The sequence below is a fragment of the Suricata suricatta genome, chromosome 11, assembly GCF_006229205.1.
Source record: "Suricata suricatta isolate VVHF042 chromosome 11, meerkat_22Aug2017_6uvM2_HiC, whole genome shotgun sequence".
NCBI lineage: Eukaryota > Metazoa > Chordata > Mammalia > Carnivora > Herpestidae > Suricata > Suricata suricatta.
Genome location: NC_043710.1, coordinates 107,464,997 through 107,491,688, shown reverse-complemented (window position 1 = coordinate 107,491,688; position 26,692 = coordinate 107,464,997). Strand labels below are relative to the sequence as shown.

The 26,692-nt window shown below is 63.2% G+C and overlaps 3 protein-coding genes across 6 annotated transcripts in view; 1 reads left to right on the top strand and 2 right to left on the bottom strand.

Moving 5' to 3' along the window:
* Window positions 1–4,807, top strand: part of PCSK7 (proprotein convertase subtilisin/kexin type 7) — a 20,926-nt gene extending 16,119 nt beyond the window's left edge. The window contains exons 12-16 of one of the 2 annotated variants that reach the window (XM_029956206.1): window positions 1,377–1,533; window positions 2,065–2,159; window positions 2,916–3,009; window positions 3,200–3,317; window positions 3,534–4,807. In XM_029956206.1, coding sequence (XP_029812066.1) covers window positions 1,377–1,533; window positions 2,065–2,159; window positions 2,916–3,009; window positions 3,200–3,317; window positions 3,534–3,875 — 806 coding nt within the window. In that variant the 3' untranslated portion in view covers window positions 3,876–4,807. Of the gene's footprint in view, window positions 1–1,376; window positions 1,534–2,064; window positions 2,160–2,368; window positions 2,451–2,915; window positions 3,010–3,199; window positions 3,318–3,533 lie in introns of those variants that run through there. The other variant, XR_003915147.1, reaches the window with a different exon arrangement.
* Window positions 4,808–5,073: 266 nt separating this feature from the next.
* TAGLN (transgelin) lies at window positions 5,074–9,681 on the bottom strand. Its single transcript, XM_029956207.1, has 5 exons — window positions 9,574–9,681; window positions 6,509–6,700; window positions 6,239–6,416; window positions 5,875–5,977; window positions 5,074–5,601 (listed from the first exon to the last, which is right to left on the bottom strand). Exons 2-5 carry the CDS (start codon window positions 6,686–6,688, stop codon window positions 5,457–5,459), a joined length of 606 nt encoding a protein of 201 aa, XP_029812067.1. The 5' UTR covers window positions 6,689–6,700; window positions 9,574–9,681; the 3' UTR covers window positions 5,074–5,456.
* A 2,219-nt stretch (window positions 9,682–11,900) lies between these two features.
* Window positions 11,901–26,686, bottom strand: SIDT2 (SID1 transmembrane family member 2). 3 transcript variants are annotated; one of them, XM_029956920.1, is made up of 27 exons: window positions 26,312–26,686; window positions 24,565–24,686; window positions 24,099–24,263; window positions 23,956–24,001; window positions 23,453–23,554; window positions 23,262–23,345; window positions 22,506–22,605; window positions 22,275–22,340; window positions 21,274–21,367; window positions 20,911–20,963; window positions 20,570–20,581; window positions 20,130–20,201; window positions 19,907–19,978; window positions 18,748–18,866; window positions 18,130–18,203; window positions 17,965–18,031; window positions 17,244–17,317; window positions 17,032–17,155; window positions 16,701–16,818; window positions 16,102–16,238; window positions 15,815–15,923; window positions 15,512–15,588; window positions 15,295–15,341; window positions 14,919–15,024; window positions 14,327–14,437; window positions 13,365–13,478; window positions 11,901–13,281 (listed from the first exon to the last, which is right to left on the bottom strand). In XM_029956920.1, the coding sequence occupies exons 1-27, from the start codon at window positions 26,492–26,494 to the stop codon at window positions 13,219–13,221; spliced, it is 2,511 nt and encodes an 836-aa protein (XP_029812780.1). In that variant the 5' UTR covers window positions 26,495–26,686; the 3' UTR covers window positions 11,901–13,218. The 3 variants fall into 3 exon arrangements, with proteins under 3 accessions (XP_029812780.1, XP_029812781.1, XP_029812782.1); XM_029956921.1 differs by lacking the exon at window positions 20,570–20,581; XM_029956922.1 differs by lacking the exon at window positions 24,565–24,686 and having other exon boundaries at window positions 26,312–26,396.
* Window positions 26,687–26,692: the final 6 nt, after the last annotated feature.

The window sequence follows — 26,692 nt, the reverse complement described above, 5'->3', positions numbered from 1 at the left end:
GGGGCTCGGAGCGTAAACAGGGCGCCGGGGGCGGAGTTTTGGGATCTTCGCAGTGAATAAGGGGGTGCTGGACCGATCAAAAGGAAATGAAGGGAGGGGTCGAGAAGAGAGTGAGGACGTGGAGGGACCAGGTGTCCTTGTTTCCGGAACAGGCCGGACGTGGGCTTTGGAGCCTGGCCAGGAGTGGAAGACCTTGGGCGCACGTGTGCCCAAGGAGCTCGAGATGGGGATTTGCCAACGTGTTACCAGGGCTTTGGGACTTGTTTGTTTTCGTTTTCGCTCAGCCACATCTCGGATTTGTCTTCGATTAATCTGCATCGCTTATCTGATTGAGCGTTTCAGGAGCAAGTGGGCAGATGATGCCAGGCCGGGTGTGGTCCTGGCAGGCAGAGAAGGGTGTCTGGAGCTGAGGAGGGGGAGCTGGTGAAGTGACGACCGGGTGGCGGTCCTGGGAGCCCTGGCGGATGCGGGGCGGCGCAGGCAGCCAGTGGGCGGGGGAAGGGGGGGAGGCCAGGATGGGGGCCACGGCCTCGGCCAGCCCTCCTTTCCTCCTCCTCCTCCGCCCCGGCTCTCGGCTGGCGCCAGGTGCAGGCGCGGCTCTGCCTGGCCTGGCGGATGCATGAGCGGAAGAAGGGCTTCAGACGGAAGTTTTCTCCCAGCCCCTGACTTTTTTCACCTCCCCCAACTGAACCTTCTCCTTCAGTCACTTGTGATTCTCTTAAACTCTGTTTTGAAATCCCTGTAGATTCACAGGTTGTGAAGACACATTCGGGGGATCGGTTTCACACTTACTCGTGAAAACCCACGAAGGAAATCACGCACCACATATTCCTTTGATAGTGGCTCTTTTTCCTTCAGCATAATTCCCTTTAAGTGTGTTTACTTCAGTAGTTTTGGGTTTTTTTGAGATTTGGATTGCCTTCAGTGGGAAACTCCCTCTTTCCACCTCTACCTTTGTGCCGTCCCCTCCTGGATGGCCCCTCGACCTGCCAGCGCTCTCTGCCGGTCTGTGTTCATGGGGTGTGTTCCTCACACCGTATGATTCTCCACTTGCAGGTAGAAGGCAGAGATCATGTTCCACTTCCCTTTCTCTCCCCAGCATCTAGTACAGGGCCCGAAATGTGGGAGGTACTCACTACGTTATTTTTGGGATGAATGAATGACGTTGCTCTGTTGGATTCTTAGGTTGTGTCTTGAGTGCGCTCTCTCCCCAGTGATTGTAAATCCCTTGAAAGCAGCCACTGCCTTCCATTTCTTCGCTAGTTCCGGTTAGGGCCGCCTCGGGCGTTTGCAGGGGCCTCAGAGAGCGTGTGTGTGTGTGCTGGGATGGAGCGAGGGCGGAGGGCTGCCCAGCTGCCCAGCCTGACTTCCCACAGTCAGCAGGACGGACCTGGAGATGTCGGGGCTGAAGACCCTGGAGCATGTGGCCGTGACCGTCTCCATCAGTCACCCACGACGCGGCAGCCTGGAGCTCACGCTGTTCTGCCCCAGCGGCATGATGTCCCTCATCGGCGCCCCCCGCGGCATGGACTCGTACGTACCCCCGTCCCTCCTGAGCTCATTTGGCAACAGGGTCTTTGCAAGGAAACGATACAGGACGAGTGGCCACCGGCTCTGCCCTGAGCTGTCAGGCGCTGGCCGACCGGAGCAGCCGGAGCCGTTTATGACCTGCTTCGTGCAAGCCGCTGCAATGTGCTAAGCACTGCGTTTGGCAGATACTTTCTCTAATCCTTTGTGACCTCCCTCTGCAAATGCGGAAACGCGTCCCAGCTAGTAAGAGCCTGAGGAAGTAACAGGAAGCCTGGATGGGGGAGCTCTGCCTCCTGTGGTCTCACCACCTTGGCTTTTCCACAATGACACGCTGATGCGAGTCCTCCAGCCCACGGGACCCCAGGGAAGGGCAGGGTCCGCGGACCCCGCGCAGCGCGCTCCCCAGTGACTGTAGCTCAGGCAACAACTGCTGCGTGTTCACGGCTGCTCCAGCGAGGGGCTCGTGTTTGTGGGCCCAGGGTCCGTCCCCGGCTCCACACCTGGCAGGTTTTCTACTCTGTTTTTTCCCCCCAGAGATCCCAATGGCTTCAACGACTGGACCTTCTCCACTGTGCGGTGCTGGGGGGAGAGAGCGAGGGGCACTTACAGACTTGTGGTCAGGGACGTGGGTAAGCCTGCCTGCCCCTCCGTCCGGTCCCTCCGGAGCTCAGCGTCCCCGCGGAAGCCGCCCCGCGGGGACTGCGTAGGGTTGCCATTGGACCAGCAGGGTAGAGGCCAAGCCGTACGCCCCGTCTAGAACGTGGGCGCCGAAACCTAAGCCTGCTCATTGGTCCCGCCTCGTATTCCTTGGAGAAGTGACTGATCCGTTCTTCCTCAGGATAGCAACACAAATTCCTTGTTGAAACCACATTTCAAGTCCTTTCACATATAACCGTCCTGCGGCCAGCCCTGGCAGGCAGGTAAGGGCAGGACTAATGTTCACCGGTTTTTTTGTTTTTGTTTTTTGGTTTTGTTTTTGAAAAACTGAGGCCCACCCAGAGGCCCGCCGTGGCTGGTGCCAGGCCGCGCGGCGCTCCGGCGAGAGGCTGGCGGCCCAGCTCGCCGCTTCCGGCCACGCCGGGTGCTCCCTAGACAGGTGGTCTCCAAACCTTCCTTCACTCCGTAGAAGGACATTTTTTCTTCTCCCCCAAGCAAAGTCCCAGCTGAGCCCCAAAATACGAAAGAGCTACAGGCGGAGCCTCCCGTGCCCGTCCCCAAGGCCACCGTGAGGCACGTCTGTGGACCCCCACCCCCCCGCCCCGGCCAGTGGGACACGGACAGGCGCAGTGGCCGTGCGGCCAGACCCCCAGGAGGGGCGGGGGTAGGGCCTCTGCTGCTCACCTGCCAGCCCCGGGGCAGGGCTCACGGTTCGCTTGCCCCCCTAGGAGACGAGACACCCCAGGCCGGCACCCTCCGGCAGTGGCAGCTGACCCTGTACGGCTCTGCGTGGACTCCGGTGGACATCAGGGACAGACAGCGGTAGGCGCCGGCGCACGGGCAGAGGGCCGCGGCCCCCTGGGGCTGGGAGAGGCCGCCGAGGGCCCCCTCCCTCGGAACCCGCCGCACGCCCCCCTTCCTGCCCGGGACTCCCCTCTCCTGGGCGGTAACGGGTGAGGGCAGGCGGCCAGGAGCCAAGTGCGGAGGGCGGTGTCTCTCGTCCTCCCCACAGGCTGTTAGAAAGCGCCATGAGTGGAAAATACCTGCATGATGGCTTCACCCTGCCCTGTCCCCCCGGGCTGAAAATCCCCGAGGAAGACAGTTACACCATCACCCCCAACACCCTCAAGGTACGAGGGCCAGGGCAGGAGGGGCTGAGCGGGGTCAGGCCTTGCCGGGTGCTCCAGGTGGCCTGGGCCCCCACTCCATCAGTCAGCCCCAAGAGGGCGCTCCTCCAAGGGCTCGGGGGCTTTGAGGTGGGGGTCCCTGGGAGGTGAGAGACTTTCGGAGCTCACTGTTCTGGGCCAAGAAAACCGCCCCTAACTTAGGTGCCTGACCTTTCCCAGACTCTGGTGCTGGTGGGCAGTTTTACCATCTTCTGGACTGTTTACTACATGCTGGAAATATACCTGAGCCAGAGGAAGGTGGCCTCTCGCCGCGTTTGTAGGAGCGGGCCCTGCCACTGGCCCCAACGAAGCCAAAAAGCCAGGGAGGAGGGGACGGAACTAGAATCAGTGCCACTCTGCAACAGGAAGGATCCAGAAGGAGGGGAGACGGAGCGTGAGGACCCTGCCACCACGTCTGGTCTCCTTGTCCCGGACCTGCTGTCCCCGGACAGGAGTGCCCCGGAGCACCCTCATCACCTACCCCCAGACCTGCTGCAGGGGGAGGAAGAGCAGATCTGCTGACCCGGGGCCCAGCGCTCAGCACGGCCCAGGCTCTTCCTGCCTGAGCCGGGGAAGCCTGTGGAGCCGCCCCAAGTCCCCGGAGCTCCGGGGAGGCGGCGGCCCTGACGCTCACACGGGGAGCCTGTGACGGCCGCAGGGAGAGCGGGGACCTCCTAGGTGCAGTGACAGGAATGGCGCCGGAGAACAGTGTCCCCCTCCTCCCGAATGCTGCTGAGAAGGCCTTGGACACGGGCTCGGCCCTCCCGCTTGGCAGGCTGGTGAAGCGGGCACAGGGACCCTCACCCATGCTCGGGGAGCGGTGCCGCTGGGCCCAGAAGAGCCTCTCGGTAGAAACGTCGCTGGGGTCACTGAGAGAGGGCTCAGGGTGAAGGCTGGGAAGGGCCCCTGCATCTATGCCTGTCCCTTCGATGACCCAGGACCTAGAAACCCCGTCTCCTTCTCTCCCTCCCCCACCGTCCTGCCTACGCCGGGAACCCGGGACACACCGGGTGGCAGGTAGCCCACGGCCCAGCCACACTCGCCCTGAAAGCTGCTGCCTCCATTCGCGCCCTGACCGGAAGCCAACCTTGAACACACCCCGGCCCCTTCTCCACCGCCCCCCCAAGGACCGGTACGATGCTCCCGGCACAGCTCCCGGGGCCGCGCCGCCTCGCCGCGGCCGCCTGCAGCAGGACCACGACGGGGCTCGGCCATGGCCACCCGGCCCTGCCGCCGCCTGTCTTCCTCTGCAAAGTGCTCAGGGAAATGGCCGTACCCACTGGCCTGGCAGGCGGGGAGCCCTCCCGCCGCCACCGGCCTCCCGCCTCTTGCGAGCTGGTTCGGTTGATCTAAATTGTTTTTTACGCTTAAGATTTGGGTTTGTCTTTCCACAGCAACATTTGGTTGAATTTTTCTGCACAGCTTTTCCAAAATAAAAACGTTCCACACGGCTCTGCCCCTCCTCCGCTCCTTTCATCTGCCTCCCAGAGCTAATGCGAGCTGCCAAGTCGCTCCCCTTGGCCTTCGGTCCCTGGTTCCCCAAGATTCACTCTCCTCCTCCGCCTGGCCCTCTGAGGAAGCTGGCCCCCCTGGGGTCCTAGAACTCGACAGGTCCTTCAGAGCTGGCCTTCAGGAACCCGCGTAAATGGTGGCTGCCTCCTCACTGCTCGGGTTCCCTGGAATCGGAAGGGACTAGGGCAAATCAAACTCTGCCAGCCAGGCCTGAGAAAAGATTGATGTATGTATTTGTTTCCTTTTTGAATTTCAACCCCCAAAATATTCCAGAAAAAAAATGGGGGGAGGTTAGGCAGGATTACCTTCAATGGGCGTCTGCTGCCGAGGCCAGTGGACCTGCCCCCTGCCCACGTCCCCCCTGCCCGGCCCAGGATGGGGAGGGACGGTGGGAGAGGGCAGGGGAGCTGGGCGGAGGGGCAGGGGGTGGTGCTTTGGGGTAAGAAGGCGGGCTGAGGCCGAGGGGTGGGGAGCTGCCCAAGCGCGGTCACCTGTGCTCAGTGACAGCCCCGGAGCTGGCAGGGGCCGGTGAGGCGGGCGAGGCGGGCTGGCTGCGGCCGAAGAGCGGGGCGGGGCGGGGCGGCTTCCCCTCTAGCTGATGATCTGCCGAGGCCGCCCGTAGCCCGTCATGCCGGCCTGCGAGGCGCCCCTGTTGCTGCCCATCTGGAGGCCGATGACGTGCTTTCCCTCCTGCAGCTGGCTCTCCGTGAACTCCCTCTTGTGCTCCTGGGCCTTCCTGGAGGGGATCCCAGAGAAGGCTTGTCAGGACCGCACCTTTCGTCCCCGGCCCGTGCAGGCCCCTCCGTCACCTCCCATCTCACTTCTCGGGCCTCCTGCTCCCTGCTCGCCCGGGGGCCAGGGCGGCTGGCAAGCAGCAGGGACCCACTTCCTCCCCAGCCTGGACCCTCACCTGGGGCCTTCCAGGTCTCGGCTTCCCCTCCTCCCTGGGCCTGACAGCCCGGCCCAGGCCGCCTCCCTCCCCCACACGGGACCCCCCGGTGGTGCCTACTTCATAAACCAGTTGGGATCTCCACGGTAGTGGCCGTCATTCTTGGTCACCGCCAGGCTGCCCAGAGCCATCAGCGTTCTCTGCACTGCTGCCAGGTCCTTGCCTGTGAGCAGAGAGGAGGGGTGCGGGGTGAACTCCAGGGCAGGGGCCGCCCCACCTCTCCACCCCGGGGTCGGAGGCTGTCCCGGGCCCAAAGGAGGCTCCAGGGGGATCCTCCGATGCTCTTGGGAGCGTGGCTTTCCCTCCACGGCACCTCCCGGAGCTGCCCTGCAGCCCCGCGGGGTGGCCTGTTTGCATCATCCCTCGCCCCTCTGCCTCCGCTGCCCGCCCTGCACCCGCCTCCCCAGCCCTCCTCTCTCTGCACCTTCGAAGAGGTCAACGGTCTGGAACATGTCGGTCTTGGTGACCCCGTAGTCCTCGGCCGCCTTCAGGAACTGAGCCACCTGCTCCATCTGCTTGAAGACCATGGACGGGGGGTTCTCGGGCACCTTCACCGGCTTGGCGCCGTCCGGGTACAGGCTGTTCACCAGCTTGCTCAGAATCTGCCGGGCACGGGACGCAGCTTGGCACCCAGCGCGGGGGGTCCGCCCCGCGCCCCGGCAGCGCCCCGGCCCCCCTTCCCGGGGCCACTCACCACGCCGTTCTTCAGCCAGACCTGGAAGCCCAGGCGGCCGCGGTCCGGGCGCCCCACGTCCGGGCCGCACTGCACGACGATCCACTCCACCAGCCGCTCCTCCAGCTCCTCGTCGTACTTCTTCTCGATCTTGGACTGCACTTCGCGGCTCATGCCGTAGGAGGGACCCTTGTTGGCCATGGCGAGGGACAGCTACCGCAGCACAGGCCGGGAAGAGAGCCGGGCAGAGCGTCAGGCCCTCCGGCGTCTAGGAGGACGGGGGGCGGGGGGCGCCGTCCATCCTGGACCTTTAGCTCCCCGTTCCCTCATTCTGTTCCCATGGCACTGCCCATCTGGGCCGGGCTCATCCCCTCAGTCCAGGGAGCTTCTGCACTTGGACGCCAGAGAAATGGGAGACCAGATCTTTGGAAGTCTAGAGCAGGGATCAGTAAGCTTATTTTTGTAAGCAACCAGACAGGAAGTATTTTAGGCTTTGCAGGATATGAGGTCTCCGCCCGCATGGCCGCAGCACAGCCTCAGACAATACATGAACAAGCAAGCCGGCTTTGAGCCAATAAAACTATGTACACAAACAAATGACAGGCTGCATTTAGCCTATGGGCTGTAGCTTGACAACAGTCTAGGGCATTCTCTCTTTGCCAAGATCAGCCAGAGGCATTGGAGACGCCTTCCAGAGGCCACACTGCCCTCCCAAAATAAAGCAGCCAGGCCTGATGGGTCCTGTCTGTCTTAAGCCTCCACTTGGCCTCTAGCCCCGAAGCCGGAGCTCCAGAACGGCGGCTCTTTGCCAGCTCAGCTCAGCCTCTGGCCTGCAGCGGCTGAAGGGGCTCAAATTTACCCACCCCTGCAAGGTCTGGGAAGCCAGCAAAACGCAAGAGCTTTCGGTCAAGGAGCTGTCCTTCCTCAGGTGAGCCAGGAGACAGAGACAGAGAGACAGAGACAGAGAACACAGACCCACAGACTTTCCCGCCACTGTAGTAGCTGAGTAACCACAGAGCCAGAGCCCTCCAAGGAAAACCGAGAGCCAAGAATCGGCCCGTGAGAGTGTGGGAAGCCCCTCCCCCTGCCCTGAAGGTCTGGGCTGGCTCTGCTGCTCTGCTCGCGAGAGCCCCAGATGCAGGGGGAAGGCTGCAGCAGCAGGGCGGGCAAGGGAGGCCTCTGGGCAGACGTGGCTGGTCCAGAGGAGCCTGGCCCAGCCCCAAGTACCACCCAGAGCTCATGGAAGAGCCCTGTGAGAGCTACCAAATGAGGCCAGATCCACCCATCACTGGCCTCCAGGGGTCAGAGTCTGGGAGGGAGGGAGTGACCTGAGGACGGGGTAGTCGGCGCTCCCCTTACTCCCTCCTGTCTGTACCAGACCCTCCCCAGGCCCCAGGTCAGCTGCCCAGCCTGCCGTCCCCCACTGGTGACACCTTCCCTGCGCTCACCGCCCCCCCCACCCCGCTGTGCACTGTCCAAGACTCCCTTCCAGAGTCGCCTCCTGGTGGTGACCTGGGAGAGCCAGACCCTGACCCAGGGACAAAAACAGTTTCTTCCCACTCCGGCCTCCACCCCTTTTCCAAGTCATCCCTGAGGAGACAACAGAGTTTGAGAGAACACGGAGATCGACTCATTGGATTCCAGCCACGGGGCAGCTCACTTCTCAGGGGTGTGTAAAGCCCCAGAGGGTGGGCCACCTCTGAGCACTGCCACCCTCACCTGGCCAGTGATGCCAGAGAGTCCAAAAGCGGAATCTCTGTTTCCCTAGAGGGAGCCCAACCCCTCCCTCCCCCGCCCCTGCTTCCCAACCACCCAAGGGCAAAGACTAGTGGTCCAAACCCAGGAGACCGCCGGGACCAGGTGCCTTCAGCCCATCCTTCATCCTGGGCCCTGCTCACCTTCACCCCACCAGCCCAGGCAGGCGGTGAACACCCCACCTTCCCCACCCTGCCTTCTGGTCCTCCCCACCCACCGTCCTTCCCAGACCCCGTGCTGTCCTGAGGAGCAGGACGGAAGCAGAGTGCCGTCACCCCGGGCTTTCAGTCTGAGATTCAGAGCAGAGAGTTAAGGTGTCAGGGCTCACAGTGACAAGTGCACGAAGCTACAGCCCCTAGATGTGGAGACAATACTTGGATTTTGATCGGAGAAAGAACGAGGGCCAGCCGCAAAGGGACAGCGTGCACCTGCTGCCAGCAGGAGCCAGGGGGCTCCAGGACCACCGGCCCCTCTCCCTCTGAAATAGGACAGAACCAGGAGGGGCAGGCGCATGTGGCTCCGGGAGGGCAGGAGGGACAGCTCCTCTCAGTTCTGGGGGCAGAGAAGCGCAGCGCTATTCACTACGGCCCCGTTTGGATAGCAGCCTGGCTGGTGAGAGGCACCAGCCAGGTCCTCCGGGAAGGGCCGGGGTCCCAGGCCCGCCCAGCCCTGTGAACCGCCCAGGACAGCACTGTGGTGCCCCTGGCGGTGCCCGGCCCCGCCCCCCACCGGCCGAGGGGTCGCCTCCCACTTTCAGAGGCTGGAAGGAGCCATGTATCTAGAAAAAGCAGCTCTCGCAGGCCCCTGCCCCGGCCACCCCTGCCTGGTCCAGGGCACAAAAGTTTAGGGGTGCTCCCACTGCCTCAGTGGCTCCCCAGGGCCTCTGCGCTGCTCAGAGCCGAGCGCCCGCCAGCGGGACCCCGCTCTCCGGCACCGGTGGCTCGCACACCTCCTCACCTCCTCGGATGGCCTCCCTCACGGACAACAGGCCGAGCCTCGGCTCTGACCCAACACCTCGAGCCCATCACACACTCCATGGGTGTGACCGTGGCCAAACGTGGGGAGCCCCCCTGTCACCCTCCGTCTCAGGGCTCCACCGTCAGGCCCTCTGGCTGGCCGAGCCGTCCCAAGATCAGCCTGGGGCTGCCTGGTCCAAGTGCTCAGTGTCACCCACCTCCCTGTCTGGAGATCAGGGTGCACTCGGAGACGGTGTGCTTCCCCAGCCAGGGGCGTGGAGACCAAGGGCCCCCGAGGGTCCTGTCTGCAGTACGCCCACCGCTGTGGTCCAGCCCCAGCCCGCCTCCCCTCCCAGCCGGGATCCGTGCACTTACAGGGGCTCCTTGGACTCCAGGCGGGATGGGCTCTCCGTGTCTGAACTTGGACAGACAGGATGGGGCGCTGGCTGGGTGGGGGGTTTAAAGGGCCGCTGTCGCGGTGATGTCAGCCTCCCCCGCTGGCTCACCCTCGGCCCCCTCCCTGCCGGTAGAACCCTGGCCTGCTCCCCACCCCCGGCCCCCCCAGTGACTCCACACAGGCTCCATATTTGGGGAAAGACACCAAGTTGGAGCAGTCTGCCGGGGGCTGCCCCAGACATTCTCTGCGTGCTTTGGAGATGGAGCCGCGCGGGGCGGGGCCGCGCTGCCGCCCGGGGAGCAGCCGGGAAAAGCCTTTTATGGACCGGAGCGCAGAGGCCTGCCCTGCCTCCTAGCCCGGGGGCGGCCCTGCCGCCCTGCTCCGGCCCGTGTTTGAGGGGAGGGGGACGTTCAAAGGCCCGGCCAGAGTGGGAAAGAGCTGGAGGATGGATCCCTGCGGTCTGGGGGGGAGTAACCCGCCACCCTGTCCTCCTGAGGGTCCGGCTCCAGTTGGGGATGGAACTACTCTTTACTGAGGAGCTGGCCCAGGCCGGGCACTTTGTGAATGCTCGTAAATTACGCGGTGGGACAATTACTAACCTCACGGTACAGATGAAGCAGCAGGCTCCGGGTTCTTGTCACCCAAGGCCACGTGCGGGGCCGTGAGGGGCAGGAGCCGGGCGTCCCCACGGCCCAAGTGGGAGCTGGAGGCTGTCCCTTTTTTTTTTTTTAATTTTTAGTGTTTTATTTATTTTTGATACAGAGAGACAGAGCATGAGAGGGGGAGGGGCAGAGAGAGAAGGAGACACAGAACCGGAAGCAGGCTCCAGGCTCTGAGCTAGCTGTCAGCACAGAGCCTGACACGGGGCTCGAACCCACGAATGTGAGATCTGACCTGAGCCGAAGCCGGAGGCTTAACTGACTGAGCCACCCAGGCGATACCACCCTGAACGCGCCCGATCTCGTCTGATCTGGAGGCTGTCCCTTGTAACCACGCTGGCTCCGGCTGGGAGCTTCCAGTTGGGGTGGGTCTTGAGTGAGATGCTTCAGCTGGGGTGGAACCTGAGGGCTGGGCAGCAGCTCAGTGCACCCTGGCCCTCCTCCAGAGGTCCCTAAGGCCTGGCAGGGCTGAGACACCAAGGCCACTCCCCTCCCTCCCTGCCTCCCTCTGGAATAGTCCGTACCTCCCCTAGAGAACCGACTGGACTCCTTCCCTTCAGGAAGGAGACTCATTCCTGTGTGGCTTGCACCTGGCCGGGGCAGGGCGTGTCTGAGGAAGGGGTAGAAGGGGAGAGACTTGCAGTGGGGTCTCTGGGGTGCGCCCGTGGCCCCACCCCGCCCCCTTTCCCAGGGCAGCCTGGCAGGGAGGCTCTCACACGCTCCACCACACGCTGGACCCCGGCACCTCCGGAAGGGGGTCAGCCAAGCCTGGCTCTCCGCGGAGGCCAGCCTTCTGCCAGAGCCCACGGCCTGGAGCTAGAGTGCCCCCTAGTGGCGTCTGCTGGGAAGAGCAGGGAGGGAGCCGGGGATCAGCTAGATGGCAGCAGACCTCTGGCGAGCTGCGAAGTCACCAGCTTCCTGGCAGCCCCAGATGGTAGCATCCTAGACCCACTGGAACCCAAGTCAACTTTCTAGGGTCATTTCAAATTCCCGCTCTGGGAGCCTGTCTGCCACCCACGTGCACGTACCCACCATCTTGAGTTCCCCCAAGGACCCTACTAAAGTCCTGGGCGGGGGCACCTGGGTGGCTCAGTGGGTTATGCATCCAACTCCTGATTTTGGCTCAGGTCATGACCTCACGGTTTGTGGGTTGGAGCCTGCTGGGGGTACTGTCTCCCTCTCTCTCTGCCCCACCCCCCACTTGCTCTCTCTCAAAAAAACAAAAACCACAACACTTAAAAGCCATGTCAGGAAGTCCTGCCTGCACATGCAGCCTGCCCGCCCGGGAGAAGCTGGCAAACCCGGCCTGGCCCACAGGTGGGGAGCCAGAGGCTGCTGCCGTCCGCGGGTAAGGGAGGGGGGATCAGGGCGAGCTGGGGCTTACAACCCCGCCCCCCCCCCCCCCCCCCCCCCCCCCCCCCCCCGCCCTGGCACAACGCCTGGCACGGACCCGGCCCTGGTGTTTCCCGGATGGATGGGACGGCTCAGAGGAGAGGAACACCCTTGGGGGTGGAGGACTCGTGGGGAAAACAAGGGGGAAGCTCTTTAGTCGGAGAGAGAAAGGGGGACCTGAAAACGAAGGGCCCGGGCCCCACCCTCCAGTCTCAACGTCTCCGCCCAGAAAGGAGGAGCCAACGGGCCCCAGAACTGCTTCTGGTTGTTTCTTTAATCGAATGCAGACTCATTCATAGAAACAGAAATGCAACCATAGCACGGAAACAGACATTAAACGCAGTTCTGAAAAAACATCCAGAACCCCCTCCGCCCCCCAGCCCAAGGGAGAGCTGTAAAAACACGTGGGGCTGAAGATGACGCACTCCCGTCCCCAGTCTTGGCGTCTGGAATGGACCAGTGAGGGGAAGGGGACCGAAGGCCCAGAGCAGCCGTGGGGCCCAGAGCTGGGGCCGCTCGGTGTAAACTTCAAGGTTTCGTGTGTGTGTGTGTGACTAACACAAAACTTGGCCAAAGACAGGACGGACACATGGAAGCCAGCCCCGGATCCTAGAGAGAGGCTGGACGGGGGACACTGACAGGAGGACCGCGTCCCTTCCTGAGCCCCCTCTCCGATAGGCACTGGGGCTCCCGCGGCTGTGAGACCAGCGGAGCTGGCGCCCTGCGTCCCACTTCTCTGCCCCTGGACATTCTTGGGCAGTGTCGATGGCACTGAAAGGCCCCCGGTGGGGGGCTTGGCAGGACTGAGGGCCCGGAAAGAACAAGGAAGGAAAGGGGCTGAACTGATCGCTCTCTCTGATGCTGGTGCCAACATCAGTCTGGGGGCCGATGGGAAAAGCAGGTGACCTCTGCACTCAGCCCCTCAGATCAAAGGCGACTCTCACACGCGGGCTGACCCTTGTTCCCACACAGCCAGCCCAGGCACAGGTCAGCGGCAGGAGGCAGCGCTGCCCAAAGCCCCTCTTAGGCCATAGCACCAGAAGCGTGGCACCAGGTGGCCAGCCTCCAAACCTGGTCACCCTGCCGGGCAGGCGCGGCAGTCAGGTCCGGCCCCCGAGAGCCGTCGGGCCCTGGTGCAGGACGGAGAATCAGGCCCAGCCCGGCTAGGTCTGGCCTGGCCTCGGGGAGAACAAAGGGCTCGCAGTCGTAGGCTCATGGGGAGGGCGGGACGGGCAGAGTGCAAGGCAGGAGATGGGCCGGGCAACACTTCCCTCTTTCCTCCTGCAGAGGGACAGACGGACGGAGAGCCAACGCACAGGGCCCCTGAGAGACCCTCAACACTGAGAAGCAGCAGCAAGTGGCCAACATATGGGGTCTCACGGGCGCAGGCCTCCTCTCTGGCAGAGGGCGGCGGCCAGGCTCGCTGCTGTGACTGTCCCGAGCCCAGCTTGGGCCTGGCCGTCCCCCCACTGGGCCGCAGGGTGGGCCGCACGCCCCCAGAGCTACAGGGCTCCGGGCGGGCAGGCGGGGGAGCTCAGGGCCCCGTCAGTACAGCAAGGGCCCTGGCTCCTGCTAGAAGACATAGATCTTGTCCCGCTGCACGGTGTCCAGGTCATCGTCCAGGGTCAGCAACACCTGCGGGGTGGGCGCAGAGTCAAGTGCAGGCAAGGAGGCGGCCTCGGCCTCCCCCCGGGCTTGGGCAGAAGGGTCTCACGTACCAGGAAAGACCCGAACATGGCGATGGAGGAGAGGAAGTGCCAGATGTCGTGATCGTCAAAGAAATCCAGGAGGATGCAGTCTCGGTTGTGCTCCCGGGACTCCGCGGGGGTTTTCTGGGGAGGCGAGCGAGGGCCCACCGTGGGTACTGCCGGCTCCCAGCGCCCCCCTCCTGACCCGCCCTTGCCCCGTCTCCCACGTCTAAGAAATGGCCGCCCCAGGTTTCTCCCTGGGGATGCTGGCTTCTGCCCTCTCCTCTCTGTTTGTCTCACGTTTGTCCTCAGATTCTCCTGCCCTGCACGTGCGAGCACTGTGCTGAGATTACCTGGAGATGCTAGAAGCCCTCGAAAGCCTCCCAACTTGGTTCCGTGCCCAGGGCTCCGCCCCCTCCTCTACTGAGTGACTCCAGGCTCACTTTGTCTCCAGAGTCTTACTGGCAAGTCACAGAGCCCTGCTCGAGGACAGCAGGAACCTGTGGGCCACGACCTCAGGCACTCAGGGTCCTCCACGCTCGCCCATAACCCTGCGTGGACATCACCGAGTCCGGGGCTGTCTGTGCCACACTCTGAGGCCACCAAGAAGGCGAGACCTGCCTTGCCCTCAGGGCCTCAGTCTTCGCTCAGCCCCTGAATTGGTGCATTCAGGGACTCCAAGTCGGTCCCACCTGGTCCTGCCTCTGTAATGCTGCTCAGGCCTCAGCATCTGCAGGCCACAGGGCCCTTTCAGGCCGTAAGCACAGCCTGCCTCCTCCAGGAGGCTTTCCTGGGTCTCCTGACTCTGTCCTCTGCCCTCATGTCCATTCCTCCTTCCTGTCTCGGCCAGACCGTCCCTCCTGTATCATGAGAGCAGCAGCAGAGAGCTCGGCAGCAGCTCACAAACAACGTCTGGAAAGAGAACTGGCCATTTTCTGGTCCCGAGGAGCCGGCAGGCGACTCCCCACCTTCTCGGCAGGATGACTACTCACCTGCCAGGTGCTGAGTCCCTGGAAGAAGAAGAAGAGGGCAAAGCCCCACACCACCGAGGTGCAGATGATGCAGAGGAGGGGGATGAGCTTGATCCGCTCCCCGCTGCGGAGCTGGGGGGCAGGAGGGCGGGGGGGGGGGGGAAGCAGCCTGAGGGCCAGGCCCTGACCTGGCCCTGGCCTTGATGCCACCTCCCAGCACACAGCCACTTGGATTCACAGCACCACCTGACCCGGCCACAAGCTCGGCGTGCCCAGAGCCCTGTGCTGGCAGGGATGGCACAGGGCCCCTGGGAAGCACCTGGCCCTCGGAGGTGCCTGCGCAGACGTGGTGAGCCCCCCCCCCACCCCCCTGCACTGCAGGGGGGTGCTCTTCCCAGCTATTGCCTGCCGGGCTACCAGCTCCATTCTCAGAACGTGGAAGGGGCTCAGCAAATGGGTCTGTGGACGCAGCTGGAGCGCAGGCAGGGGTCCTGGGCCTTCCCCTCCCCACACCAGCAAGGGCAGGAACCGACAACCCCCGCTCCCTCTCAGGGCTGCTCGGAGGCAGGCTGTGCCCGCCTGCCCCCCGCAGGGGCCGAGCCATCCCACTCACCTTCATGATGATGTAAAAGGCAAAGTAGAGAAGCAGGTTGCAGATGCCAATGGCCAATAAGTAGGAGGCGAAGTCATTGGGGCGCATGATGAGCCCATAGGCAGCTCTGGAAAGGGAGGAGGCGCCGGTGAGGCAGGGCAGGGCCGAGAGGGAGGGAGGGGCTCTCCCCTACTCCTACCCCACCGTCTAGTATGACGTGAGGCCGGGTTCAGAGGCCCACAGAAATTCTAGAACCCCGTGTGCCGACATGACTCTCAGCCCCGTTTCTCACGCCCGAAGCGGAGAATCTGTCTGTGGCCCCCGAGGCAGCCAGTGGCGGGGCCACGGCCCCAGCTGTCCGCCCAGCCAGGTCACCACGGACGACGGCCAGACTCACAGTGACCAGTTGATAATGTTGCCCATAACCAGCAGCACCATGCGGTCCTGGAGGGAAGCAGAGACACGAGGACTGAGAGAGGGGAAGAGAGACAGGGAGAAAAGTGGAAGAAGGCCCATGTCAGCCGTCCCCCTCCCCTGGGCTCCGGGCTGCACACCCCCCTTCCCGCCAGAGGGAAGAGCGCAGGGGTGGCGGAGGGCTGGGGGCTGGGCGGTACCACGTAGAGGGGCCCAGTGCACTGGCGGATGCAGTCCGTGTAGAGCACGTGGAGGATGCGGCGGCAGATCCCCGAGTCTGCAAGAGGGGAAAGTGCTCAAGGGCGCGGGCCCCCCGCTTTCCTGGTCACCCTGGCCCCTGTCTTCGGAGGGCACAGCCATGCCAACCCTCATCAAATTCCTCACTCGGTGGTTCTTCCAGGGCCCCCAGCAGGAGGGCAGGACCCCAAGTCTGCCGTGAACCCCGGTCCCCGAGGCCGCCCATTGGGGCCCCCCCGCACACCCTGTCCCGGGCAGGCCCTCACCCAGCTTCCAGCGGCCCATGTAATAGAGCTGCGTGCTGAGGAGCAGGGTGGCGATGATGTGGATGACCGAGAAGACGATCCAGAACGCCGTGTTCCCTTTGCCGAAGACCTGCCGAGGGGGCGGGGGGGGGGGGGCATGGCACGCGGGGCTGAGGAGGCGCTGGCGACACCACAGCCCACCCTTCCTCCTGGAGCCCGGGGAGGCAGCGGGGACCCCTCCTGTGGGAGGCAGAGAGGGTGCGTGTGCACCTTCCCTGCAGGGTGTGCGCAGCAGGGCAGGGCCTCACCACGCCCAGCACAGAGAAGAAGATGACAATGGCCAGGCAGGCGTAGGCGCTGTAGGCGCTGGCGTTGATGTCTGGGTGCCGCTTCTGGTAGAGCTTCAGCATGCACAGCCCCGCGATCATGTACATGAACGATGTGTCTAGGGGGGAAGCGTGCGCTACAGACACATCCGCCGCTGCTCAGCACGGCCCTCCCAGCCCGGACAGTCGGGGCGGCCAAGAGCGCCACACCTCATCGTGGCCACAGAGCGGGCTGGCAGTGGGCGGACTCCGTGCCTTAGCTGTCCCTGTGCCACCACGCCACCACCCCACTGGCTCCCAGCCAGGCCGACTTCCCCTGACAAGGACAACTTAGCCTGAGCACCCTGAGATCAGGAACCGTATCTTAATTGTGTTCCTTTCTCCGTGGTTACACGTCTTTCCACAGAAAACACTCAACTGCTGAAGGAAATAGCACCCAGCTGTCTCTCTGTAAGCCAGGACGTGCGTGCGCACAGGCGGCCCGGCCCGGAGTCCCCCCCAGAGCCGAGCCTTGGGGACCCCCGCGGGTGACGTGGGGTGGTGAGGGTGGCTGAGCCAGGCCAGAGGGAGGCCCCACTCACCGAACTGGAAGTTGGTATAGTTGGGGCAGACGTGATAGCAGGCGCTGAGGAGCCCCTCCATCATCAGGGCTGTGCCCATGGCATAGAACAAGCCGAAGTGTTTGGGGATCCCACACTCCTATTGGGGAGAAGGAAGGGAAAGAGGAAGCGGGCTGGGAGGAACGGTGGGAGCGAGGGAGGCAGGGACCCAGGACAGGGAGCGCGTGGCAGAGGAATGGAGCGGGATGCGGGCTGGGCCGGGCGGGCTGGGCAGGGCAGGGCCGGGCCGGGCAGGGCCGTGCCTGCTTGCAAGGGTCTGGAGCTGAGCCTCGGCAGGCGGACACTCGCTCACCAGGGCGTAGAGGTCATTCCGCAGCAAGGCCCGGTTGTGGTTGATCTCCCGCTGCAGGATGATGAGCAGGAATAACAGCCCCAGCAGGATGTACCCCAGGTTGCTTAGGATGTTGTTGAAGGCGCTGGAAGGGGCGACACGGGGGGCGTTGCCTTGGCATCGTTTTCAGGGCCCTCCCTGCCCCCAGCCGGCTCGGCCCAGGCCATGCCCACCTGAGGTTGCCCAGCGGGTGGGCACAGAGGAAGTTGTAGTAGCAGATGTCCTGATTCCCTGTAACGTTCACCACCTGCAGCAGGGCACAGGGGCACGGGGGGGGGGGGGGGGGGGGGGGGGGGGGGGGGGGGGGGGGGGGGGCAAGGGGCCGCTGAAGCGCCGGCCTCAGCCCAGAGCCCAGGAGAGAGGGAGCCGGGCGTGCGCCCACGCCACACCACCAGCCCTGTCCAACAGGACAGGAGAGCGCCACACAACCAGCATGTGTGCGCATCCGTCCGCCAGGCCAGTCCTCTGGCACGGTCGCCGGCCCCCCTCCCCACCTGGGGCTAGAAATCATGAGGCACGACCATGACAGAAGTTCTTGCCCCACAGGACAGAGAAAAGGGAAGGGAAACCGAGACTAACAAAGTCCCGTGACACTTGTTGCACAAACCCTGCAACAAGCTGGGGATCATGCCGTCACCGAGATCATGCTGCCCCATTTTACAGATGAGAAAACCAAAGCTCTGGGAGCTTAAGTGACTTGCTCTGGGGCACCCAGCTGGTGAGGCAGAGTTAGGATCTGAACCCGGGTCTTGTGACCTGAGACCTGGGCCTGCTCCAGCTGCCCAGGCTGGGAGGCTCTGCCCTCCAGGCCACGTGCCAGCCTGCGGCGAGAGCGGGCACAAGGCCCCCCGAGGGCACGCCCCCCAGGCCCAGGGAGCCAGCCCCGCGGCTCACCGTCTGGTAGGTGATCACCAGCTGCACCACGGGAAGCGCATAGAAGACGGCGATGGTGGCGATGTTCCTGAGGAGACCACGGCGGCCGTGAGGAGGCAGGACCCGAGACGCCGCCGCCCGACCCTGCCAACGCCTGTCCCAGGCCTGGCCGCGCCGCCCACTCACCAGAAGTAGATCTGGTACTTTTTCCGAAGGACGCGTTTGTCCTTGCGTGCCAGGTCGGCCACACAGAGGTATTGCTGGGGAGAAGCAGGAGTGAGGCCGCCTCCCCGCTGCCCGGGGGACGGGGAGAACCCCACCCCGTGCCCAGCGGACAGCGGGGTGGGAGGAGCGGGCAGGCCCCAGGCCATCCCGTCGCCGTCGGCAGACCAGCCCAGAAAGGCTGCAAGTGGACTTGGCTTCCCCGGAATCTATCCTGCCTCACCTGAGTTCTTCCCTCTGCTTCTCTAGGGTGTCACCCCAGACAAGGGCGCCTGGGGGCTCAGTCGGTTAAACCTCCCGCTTCGGCTCAGGTCAGGATCTCACAGTTGGTGCGCTTGAGCCCCACATCGGGCTTTGTGCTGACAGCTCAGAGCCTGGAGCCTACTTCGGGTTCTGAGTCTCCCTCTCTCTCTGCCCGCCCCCCAGCTCACCCTCTGTCTCTGTCTCTCAAAGCAACAACAAAAACGACAACGACAATGAAATGTTAAGAGGTCACCCCAGAGGGAGACGTGCTAGGCCTGAGCACAGAATTTCCTCTCCTTGGGGAGCCCAGGACCAGGGCCAGCCCACATGGCGCCAGACCTTGGTGCGAATGACATTCTTGTCCGAGTCGATGTCAGTCAGTGTGTCATAGTCATCCTCCTCCACGGAGCTCATGGAGTCCAGGCGGGGCCGCGTGCCCACAGGGTCTAGGGAGCGATCTGGACAGGCAGGAGGGAAGAGTTACCCTCGAGGCCCGGACCCCAAGGTCTGTCCCCACCCACCTGGGGCAATTGTCACAATTACTAGGCAGTGGGAGGAGGCAGATTGTGGACTGAGAGCAGGGGTGGAGGGGGGCTCCTAAGTCCCTGAGGGGAATGAGGGTGGGTTCTGGGAACAGGCCCCCAGACAGCTACCGCTCCACCCTTGTGCCCCTCACGGAACTAGGACTTCCAGGCCAGGACACTGAGCAGACCCTGGGTCCTGGACAGAAGCAGGACTAAATTTGGCAGAAGTCATGCTGATTAGGTGCCTCGCCATGTGGGTTCTGAGAGGGCACTGCCTTGACCCCACTGGGTAAGGGCCCAGTGGGTTCTGGGGCGCAGGCAGGGGTGAAGGGCCTCCTCTAGGACGAGCACCTGCTCCTTTATCCCCATCTTTTCTTGTGCCTTCAGAAGCTTCCTCCTGTGACCCTGCCTGACCAAAGCCCCCAGAGGCCAGGCCACAACACCCCTGCCCATGAGCCCTATCCCGGCAGGCCAGGGAGTGAGGTGCTGGCAAACAGGACAGCGAACCAGAACATCTGGCCTGGGGGCAGCTGGGGTGCCAGCCCACCAGCATCAAGGCCAGCGCCTGCTTGTCTCAGAAGGCACAAAAGCCGGCATTTATTGGCATTGGATGGGGAAGCCATGCACAAAGCATCTCTCTGGCCCCAGAGCCTACCGGCCCCGGCCAGCCGCCCCGGCAGGAACCGAAGGGCAGAGCAGCGCCCTCCCACCCCACATCTACCCATGGCAATGCACAGCTGCCGCATCTGGCCAAAGGGTGGGCGCCGCTTGAACCACTCGTGCCCTTCAAAGGAAAGGGAAAGTTACCAGGAAGTGGGGCCAAGGAGGAAAGAACGAGAAAGGAGGGGGGCAGGGAGACAGCAGCCCCTTCCCTGGCTCCAGCGCAGGGCAGGAGGGGCAGGGGCCCTTCACCGCGTCTCCCGCAGCCAGCTCCAGCCCCGCGCTGCGCGGGCCGCCCAGCCAGGCCCACTCACCCTGGTAGCTGTAGGAGAGGTCTCCGGTGCCCGAGCTGTCCACCAGCCCGTCGGTGGATCCGGAGCTGTTCTCTGCAGGGAAGGGTGAGTGGTGAGGCGGGCGGGAGGAGATGGGGAGGCTGGGGTCAGAAGGGGCCGGCCGCCATCTTGCCACGTTGGAGGTGGAAGCCCAGGGAAGCCCAGCTGTGAGCGGGCGAGCACAGCCTCCGGTGTGGACACGTACCAAAGGAGCCGTAGTTGTAACCCTCATACGGGGAGCTGCCGGGGAAGGAATCGGCCAGGACCCGGGGGTTACCTGCAGCGAGAAGTCAAGGTCCCCTGAGCTCTGGAAACCGCCCGAAGCCAAAAGCCAGGAAGACAGGAGGAAGAATCCAGAGAAGAGAATCCAGAGGATCCAGAGAGGCCATGGCGGCAGAGAGAGCATACACCTATCCTGACAAACACGACCCCTGCTACACGGCCAGCTGCCCCGCCCCCCACGTGTCCCAGGGGACACACTCGCCATCCTGTCCTCGCTAAGGACACAGCAAGGTCTAGGAAGCGATGCATCTACACTGCCAGCTAGGACAGCGAGCCTCAGCCTGCCGAGGGCCCACCCCTGGGCATCCCCTCCCTTCCCTGCTCTGGACTTCAGCTCCTCTGCCCACAGCAGCTGGCCCTTACCAAGGAGAGAAGCTGAGAGGGAAGGTCCCAAACAGGAGGGAGGACAGACAGAGAGGGCGAGATGGAAGAGAAGGAGAGAGAACGAAGGTTAGTCATCCCCCAGACTGTGAGGAGGACAGACCGCGTGGCCGGGCCCGGAGGAGGGACCAAGCGGCAGCCGTGAAGACAGCCACGTGAGGGTCATGGCTGGGGCACAACAGCCCAGCCCCATTTCCGTCTGCGGCGTGTTCTTTCTCAGCCTGAGCATCCAGAGGCCCCCAGCCAGCCCTTCCTCCCGAAGGAACCATCCACCAAGACACAAAGCACACTCGGCCCCCGCTGCCCAGGCCCCCGGGAGGTACCACTTTCTGGGCAGGTTCGGTCCATGGCCAGCAGAAGCGTCTTCTTCCTCTGCCTGCAGGGACAGAATCCAGAGGCAAACCAGAGGGGAGCGTGGGGATGCCTCCTCTGCTGAGCTGGCCCGACGTCCACCCCCTCCACCCCAGGACCCTGTCCTCCGTCTGTGATCTTAGGGGGCCTCCCAGACCCCTGCTTGGGAAGAAGGCTGGGGGGGTTGGTTTCCAGGGGAGAGGCCCCGTGGACCAGGGACCCTAAAAGGGGCCTGCCTCCCTAGGCCCCGAGAAGGTGTGGAGCCCCACCCCGGGCTGGCTCACACCCTGCTCAACCTGCGCCAGAACGGGGGGTGTCCAGCAGCCCTGCCATACCTCCAGTTCTCCCAGCAGGCCAGGAGGACAGTCAGCAGGTAGAAGGAGAGGAATATGCCCAGGCAGAAGAGCATGCCGCCGACGTAGGCCTCAGCTGTGGGTGGGGGGCAGGCGGGTGAGCACAGCAAGGCCCTCCGACGCTGCTCGCCCCAGCACACGAGGGCCCGGCCCCGGCTCTCCCCGCACCGCCCCTCGAGGTGGTGACCCAGCGGGGTGAGCAGTCGGCAGCTCCCCAAATATGCCAAACTCTGACGTGACTCCCGTCTCTGCTCACGTCGCTCCTCCCCCTCTCTCTGTGCTTCTTCCTCAAGAACGCTACCCTGTCTTCAAACACAGCTTCCCTCCAAACACAGCTCGAGGACTACGTCCTCCGGGAAGGCTTCTCTGCCCCGTGTTCCCTGCAACCTGTCCTCAGCCCATCACGGCCGTCGGCGCCCTGCAGAGCAACAGGCCCCTGCCCTCCAAACAGGAGCTCCCTGAGGAGCGGAGCCAGAGCTCGGCACCCAGCACACAGAGGTGCTCGGTAAATATTTGCTGAATAAAGACTCCATAAAGGAGAGGCAGCCTCCCCCCCACCCCATTACAACCCCTTATTTTTAACTTACACTTTCCAGTTTACAAAGGGCTCCATTCAATCGCTCAGTAAATATTTAGTGAGCATGACTAAGGGGCCTGGTACTTTCCTGCTAATTTGGTGCTAAACCTCCCAACCTGGTGAGACTACAGGACACATCTTATGACCCATTATAGAGACAGAAAGACTGAAGCTCGCTGAGATTACAGTGCTCCTCGGGGTGGAGAGAGAGCCAGAACTCAGCACTTCAACAGTCGGCCACGTCACACTGGGGCCACCTCCTGGCCCTCCCTCCCCTGTGAACATTGCCAAGAACACTCCCTCCTCCCTGTCAGTCCCCTGAGGAGGTCCCCACCACCCTTCCCATTCAGAGCCCGCTCCCTCCGCCGGGTCTGAGAGGAAGAGCCACTCAGCTGCCCACACTCACACGTGACTGCTCGAGATACCACCACTGACAGGGTTTTCTGGCGGTGCCCTTGATCAACCGGTTCATCTGGAAGCAAAATGTCCAACAGGTGGTTGCCTGGAGCTTGGTTAAAGTTTGTGGGCCCAAACCCTGCCTCTCGTCAGCTCCACCAATCAGCCAGAGGTGCTTCTCCCTCCCAGGGAGTGACCCTGCCCTCTCCACCCCGAGCCAGGCCCAGGGCACCAAATGTACCTTCTACAAAGGGGTAGAAAGGCAAGGAGCCCCCACAGGCCTGGTCTTCAGTCTTCACCACCACCACCACGTAAAAGCTATTGCTGGGGAAGTCTTTGCGCTGGAGGAGGAGGAGGAGGAGGAGGGTTGATGATTGATGATGGTTTCATCATCATCAATCATCATCATCATCATCAAAATAATCAGTCATCAGAGTCAATATATGTGTGTGCACACACACCTAGAACGTTACTCTCAACGACCTGCGGCCTGAGGGTCACACTGCCTGGCTGTGGTAGAGCCAAGGAAGGTTATCTGGCTCCAGGGCCCAAAACCATGACCCTCCACTACAGCCAGGTGAGCAAGTACGCGTACCGTCAGGGTACCCATGGGTGCCCTTACACGGACTGGGCATCAGTTGCCTCCTACGGTTGCAAGGCTGATGTTGTGCGGCGAATGCATGGCTTCACTCTCCCTGCCACAGCGCAGGTCTTAGCCTTTGCCAAGGTCAATACTCAGCGTCAGCCAGGGCCCTGTCTCCTCTCTTGGCTGTCGTTACAGGGAATGAAGTGGATGGGACAGCCAGAAAAGGTACTCTGCTCTTTTCTGCCCCTACAGGCAACAGGGATTATGACTCCGTGCTAGCACATGTCAGAAGACTGGCAGGCCGAGACTCAGGCTTATCACAAGGGTGGAAATGGGGCAGGAGTGAAGGAGCAAGGGTGTGAAAGCTCGTCACCCGGTCACATCTTCCACAGGGCCACACACGCCTCCTACCTGCACCGTGATGGCTGCCTTCTTGGTCATCGTCTGGTACATGCCGATGAAAGCCACATTGTTGTCCAGGTCGTAGACAGGACACTACGGCGGGAGGAGGAAGAGGCAGATGGGCAGGGACCGGGGCCCTGTGCCCCATCTTTAGCAGCTCTGCTACCTGCTGGCAGAGAGCAAAAAAGCAGGCAGCTTACCAGGACATCCTGGATGGAGATGACTGAGCAGGGGAAGGCCTTGCTGGAGGTCACCTTGACGATCACCGAGTCCACACCCTCCGGGAACTCATACTTGAAGTACTGAGGGCACAGGCAGGGCAGGGAGAGCCCCATCTCAGGAGGAGGCTCGCTCTGGCCCTCTAGAAGCCAACAGTGTGAATCCTCTCGGAGTTGGGCAGCAGAGGCTGGGGAAGAAAGGCCCTGCCCACAGGCTGCCCTACATTCTTCGTCGCTCCCCTCAGCCTCAGCCGGGCACTCGGGAGAGCGCCCCAAGAGGCAAGTGGGAAAGGTGGCAGCCAGAGCTCACGCCTCTGCACTTCCCAGGCGGCCGGTCCCTGGCCACCTGAGGGCCAGAGCTCCTTCCCGGACAGCCCCTCTGTGGCGCATACAGCCAACAGGAGACTCCCAGCAAAGCCTGCTGACCCCTCCCGCTCCCGTGTGCCCGTGTCTCCTCCCGAGGGCCGGTGACAGGGAGCTCTTACCTGGGGCTGGGCCGCTGTGGTATTGAAGCTAAACTGCTCCCCGGTCCTGGAGAGAGAAGAGGCCCCCGCACCCCCGCCACGGTCACTCCCAGAGCCTGGGAAGGAGGCCCATCGCACGGTCCCCTTGCATCTCCCCTGCAGACCTGAGCACGAAGTCGTCCATTCGGCTGACCCGGAGCTGGTACGTGGTGTTGACTGGCGACAGGGTGGACACGTCCACGTAGAAGAACTGGACCTCGGACTCGTTCTTGGTGGGGGGCTGACACAACGTTCGCTCCACCTTTTGGTAGAGGTACTTGCGCTGATACCTGCAGCCCAAAGCAGACAGTCAGGACGCTTTACTGTCCCGGCCCGCAAACCGCTCCAGGGAAGCAAGGCCCCAGTGCCCCCACTCAGGTTTGCGGCCTCTCCCTACTCCTACCCCAACCAGGCTGACAAGCTCCAGGCTGGCCGGCTCGGCCACTGACCAGCCCCCTGGTTCGGGGAATGGGGAGGAGGAACCGAGGGACGCCTGGGAGGTCTGAGGCCCTGGACAAGGCCCTGGGTGAGGCTTTGGGCCCGGCCTGGGCCTGGGCCTACCCCCCTCCCCGATCCCCGGGTCCTACTCACAGCCCTCGCAGGATTAGGGGCACCTGGAAGGACACCACAGCCTCCTTCTGGCGCACCACGAACAGCAAAGGAGCCCCCTTCTGCTTGTTCAGCACATTCACGGACACACGCACGCCTTCGGTCTGCAGAGTGACATGGAAAGGCCCCTCGGTCAGGCCCACGATGACCCCTCTGCCACCACCGGGGGCACATGGCTCCCAGGACTGTGAGCCCTGCCCTACGGCACGCAAACTGCCTTGCTCCTTCCGCATCCCAGAGCAGCCCGGGCTCCAGGAGGGAGTTGCGCTGAGTTAGAGGAGAGCCTCTCGGAGGAGACTCGGTCCCGGCTGGCAGGGATGCGCAGGGATGACCGGACCTACGGAACCGCAGGGCCTCGCTTCCCAACAGGAAACCCCGCGGACACCTTGGGCAGCCCCAGGACACCCATACCTAGCCTTGCTCGCTACATATGCCTGCACACACATGCGCACACGCACACAGGGACACGGGAGGGGAAGAAGTGCTCCTCAATCTTCTTCCATGGGAGCCAGAAAGCTCCCAGTCAACAACTAACCTGGAGGCCAGAGACAGTGGGGAGGTGGGGAAACAGACTGTTGAAAAGCTAAGGAAGCCAAGCTCTATCCCTAGCTCTGACCAAGGGCTAGAGCCATGGAGAAGTCACTCCACACCTCCGCACCTCAATTTCCCCCTCTGTAAAATGGAGACACTCTTGCTCTTGGCACACAGAGGAAAGTTCCTAGAACAGTGGGAGCTTAAAGACAAAATAAAAATAAAACTAAATAAGTCCTGGCAGTGCTTGTCCTGGCTGCGGAGACCCAAACCCTAGGGCAGCATTTCCCAGAGGGGTAGAGACCACAACCCTCAGGATGACCCCAGAGGTCGGGGAGGAGGAAGAAAGGGCTCCAAGCAGGAGGAGGTCAAGCCGCAGAGACACAGGCACTGACGGCAGACCCTGGCCCCAGAGAGCAGATCCCTCCCTGTTCTGAGCAATAAGCAGACTCCCACTCGCAGTTCTACAGCCTCTTAGAATTCCAGTCAGGGGAGAGAGCTGGGCAGGAGACCACAGAGGCAGGCTGCAACAATTATCTGACGCTCAGCTCCGCCTGGGGGCTAGGCTTCTCAGATCTGGCTACGACCTTACTTAAGTCAAGGCTGGGGAGAGAATGAAACAGAGGGTGAGGGTGAGGCAGACTCCCCACGGAGACAAACCCCCTCTCTCCTGCCATCCACCTTGGAGCTGGCCTGGTCTCCACCATCTTCCTTTGACAAGGCCGTCTGGCCTTCTAAGGCAGAAAGAGGGCCGAGAGGGTCCCAGCAGCCTGAGAAGTCCTGCCTTCATCCCCAGTCCTGGTCTCAGCTGTGACTTCCCGGGGCAGAGCCTCTCCCGGCAGTAGGCCGGTCTCCTCTCCGTGGGGTTTCCGGGGCGAAGCCAGCCCAGAACGGGATGTCCCGTGCTGGGTGTTGGGTAGGGAGAGGCCAGCACGGCTCAGACCACAGCTGGGGGCGGGGGGCGGTGAGGGGGGGGGAGTCACAGAGAAGACGGGAAGGAGACACAACTTCAGAAACTGTCCAGGGGCAGCTTCAGAGAAACACTGGCGGCAAAGCGCGAAGAGTCCAGGGCGGTTCTGGGAAAAGGAAACCCAGGGGGGCAGCACGTCCGCGGGCCTCCTGAAGGAGCACGGACTGACTCTGGAGCCCTGGTCGCTCTCCCAGCCGGCCTCAGCCCCCAGCCCCGCCCTGCCCTCACCCGGTTTCGGGTCACAGTGTGGTTGAAGGTGTAGATGTTGACCAGCTCGCTGTTGACCTCATCCGCGTAGGTGCGCTCGAACTCGGCATCTTTCTGAGAGACGTTCTTGGGCCCCAGAACCCCCAGATGGCTCTCGACCGAGGCCACCCAGAGAGCCAAGAAGGGCAAGCCCAGGGCGAACATGGCCCCGGCAAGGCGGCAGTGGCGGCGGCGACAGGCGACAGGACACCTCCGGGACGGGTTGCGGCTCCGGCCGCAGCTTCCAGCATCTCACCAGGACCAGAACTTTAACCCCGGCCTGAGATTAGGAAACGTCCCCTCCCCGGAGCCGCAGAGACGCTCCCAGGGGGCCGGGAGGGGAGGGGCGGCGGGCGAGGGGGG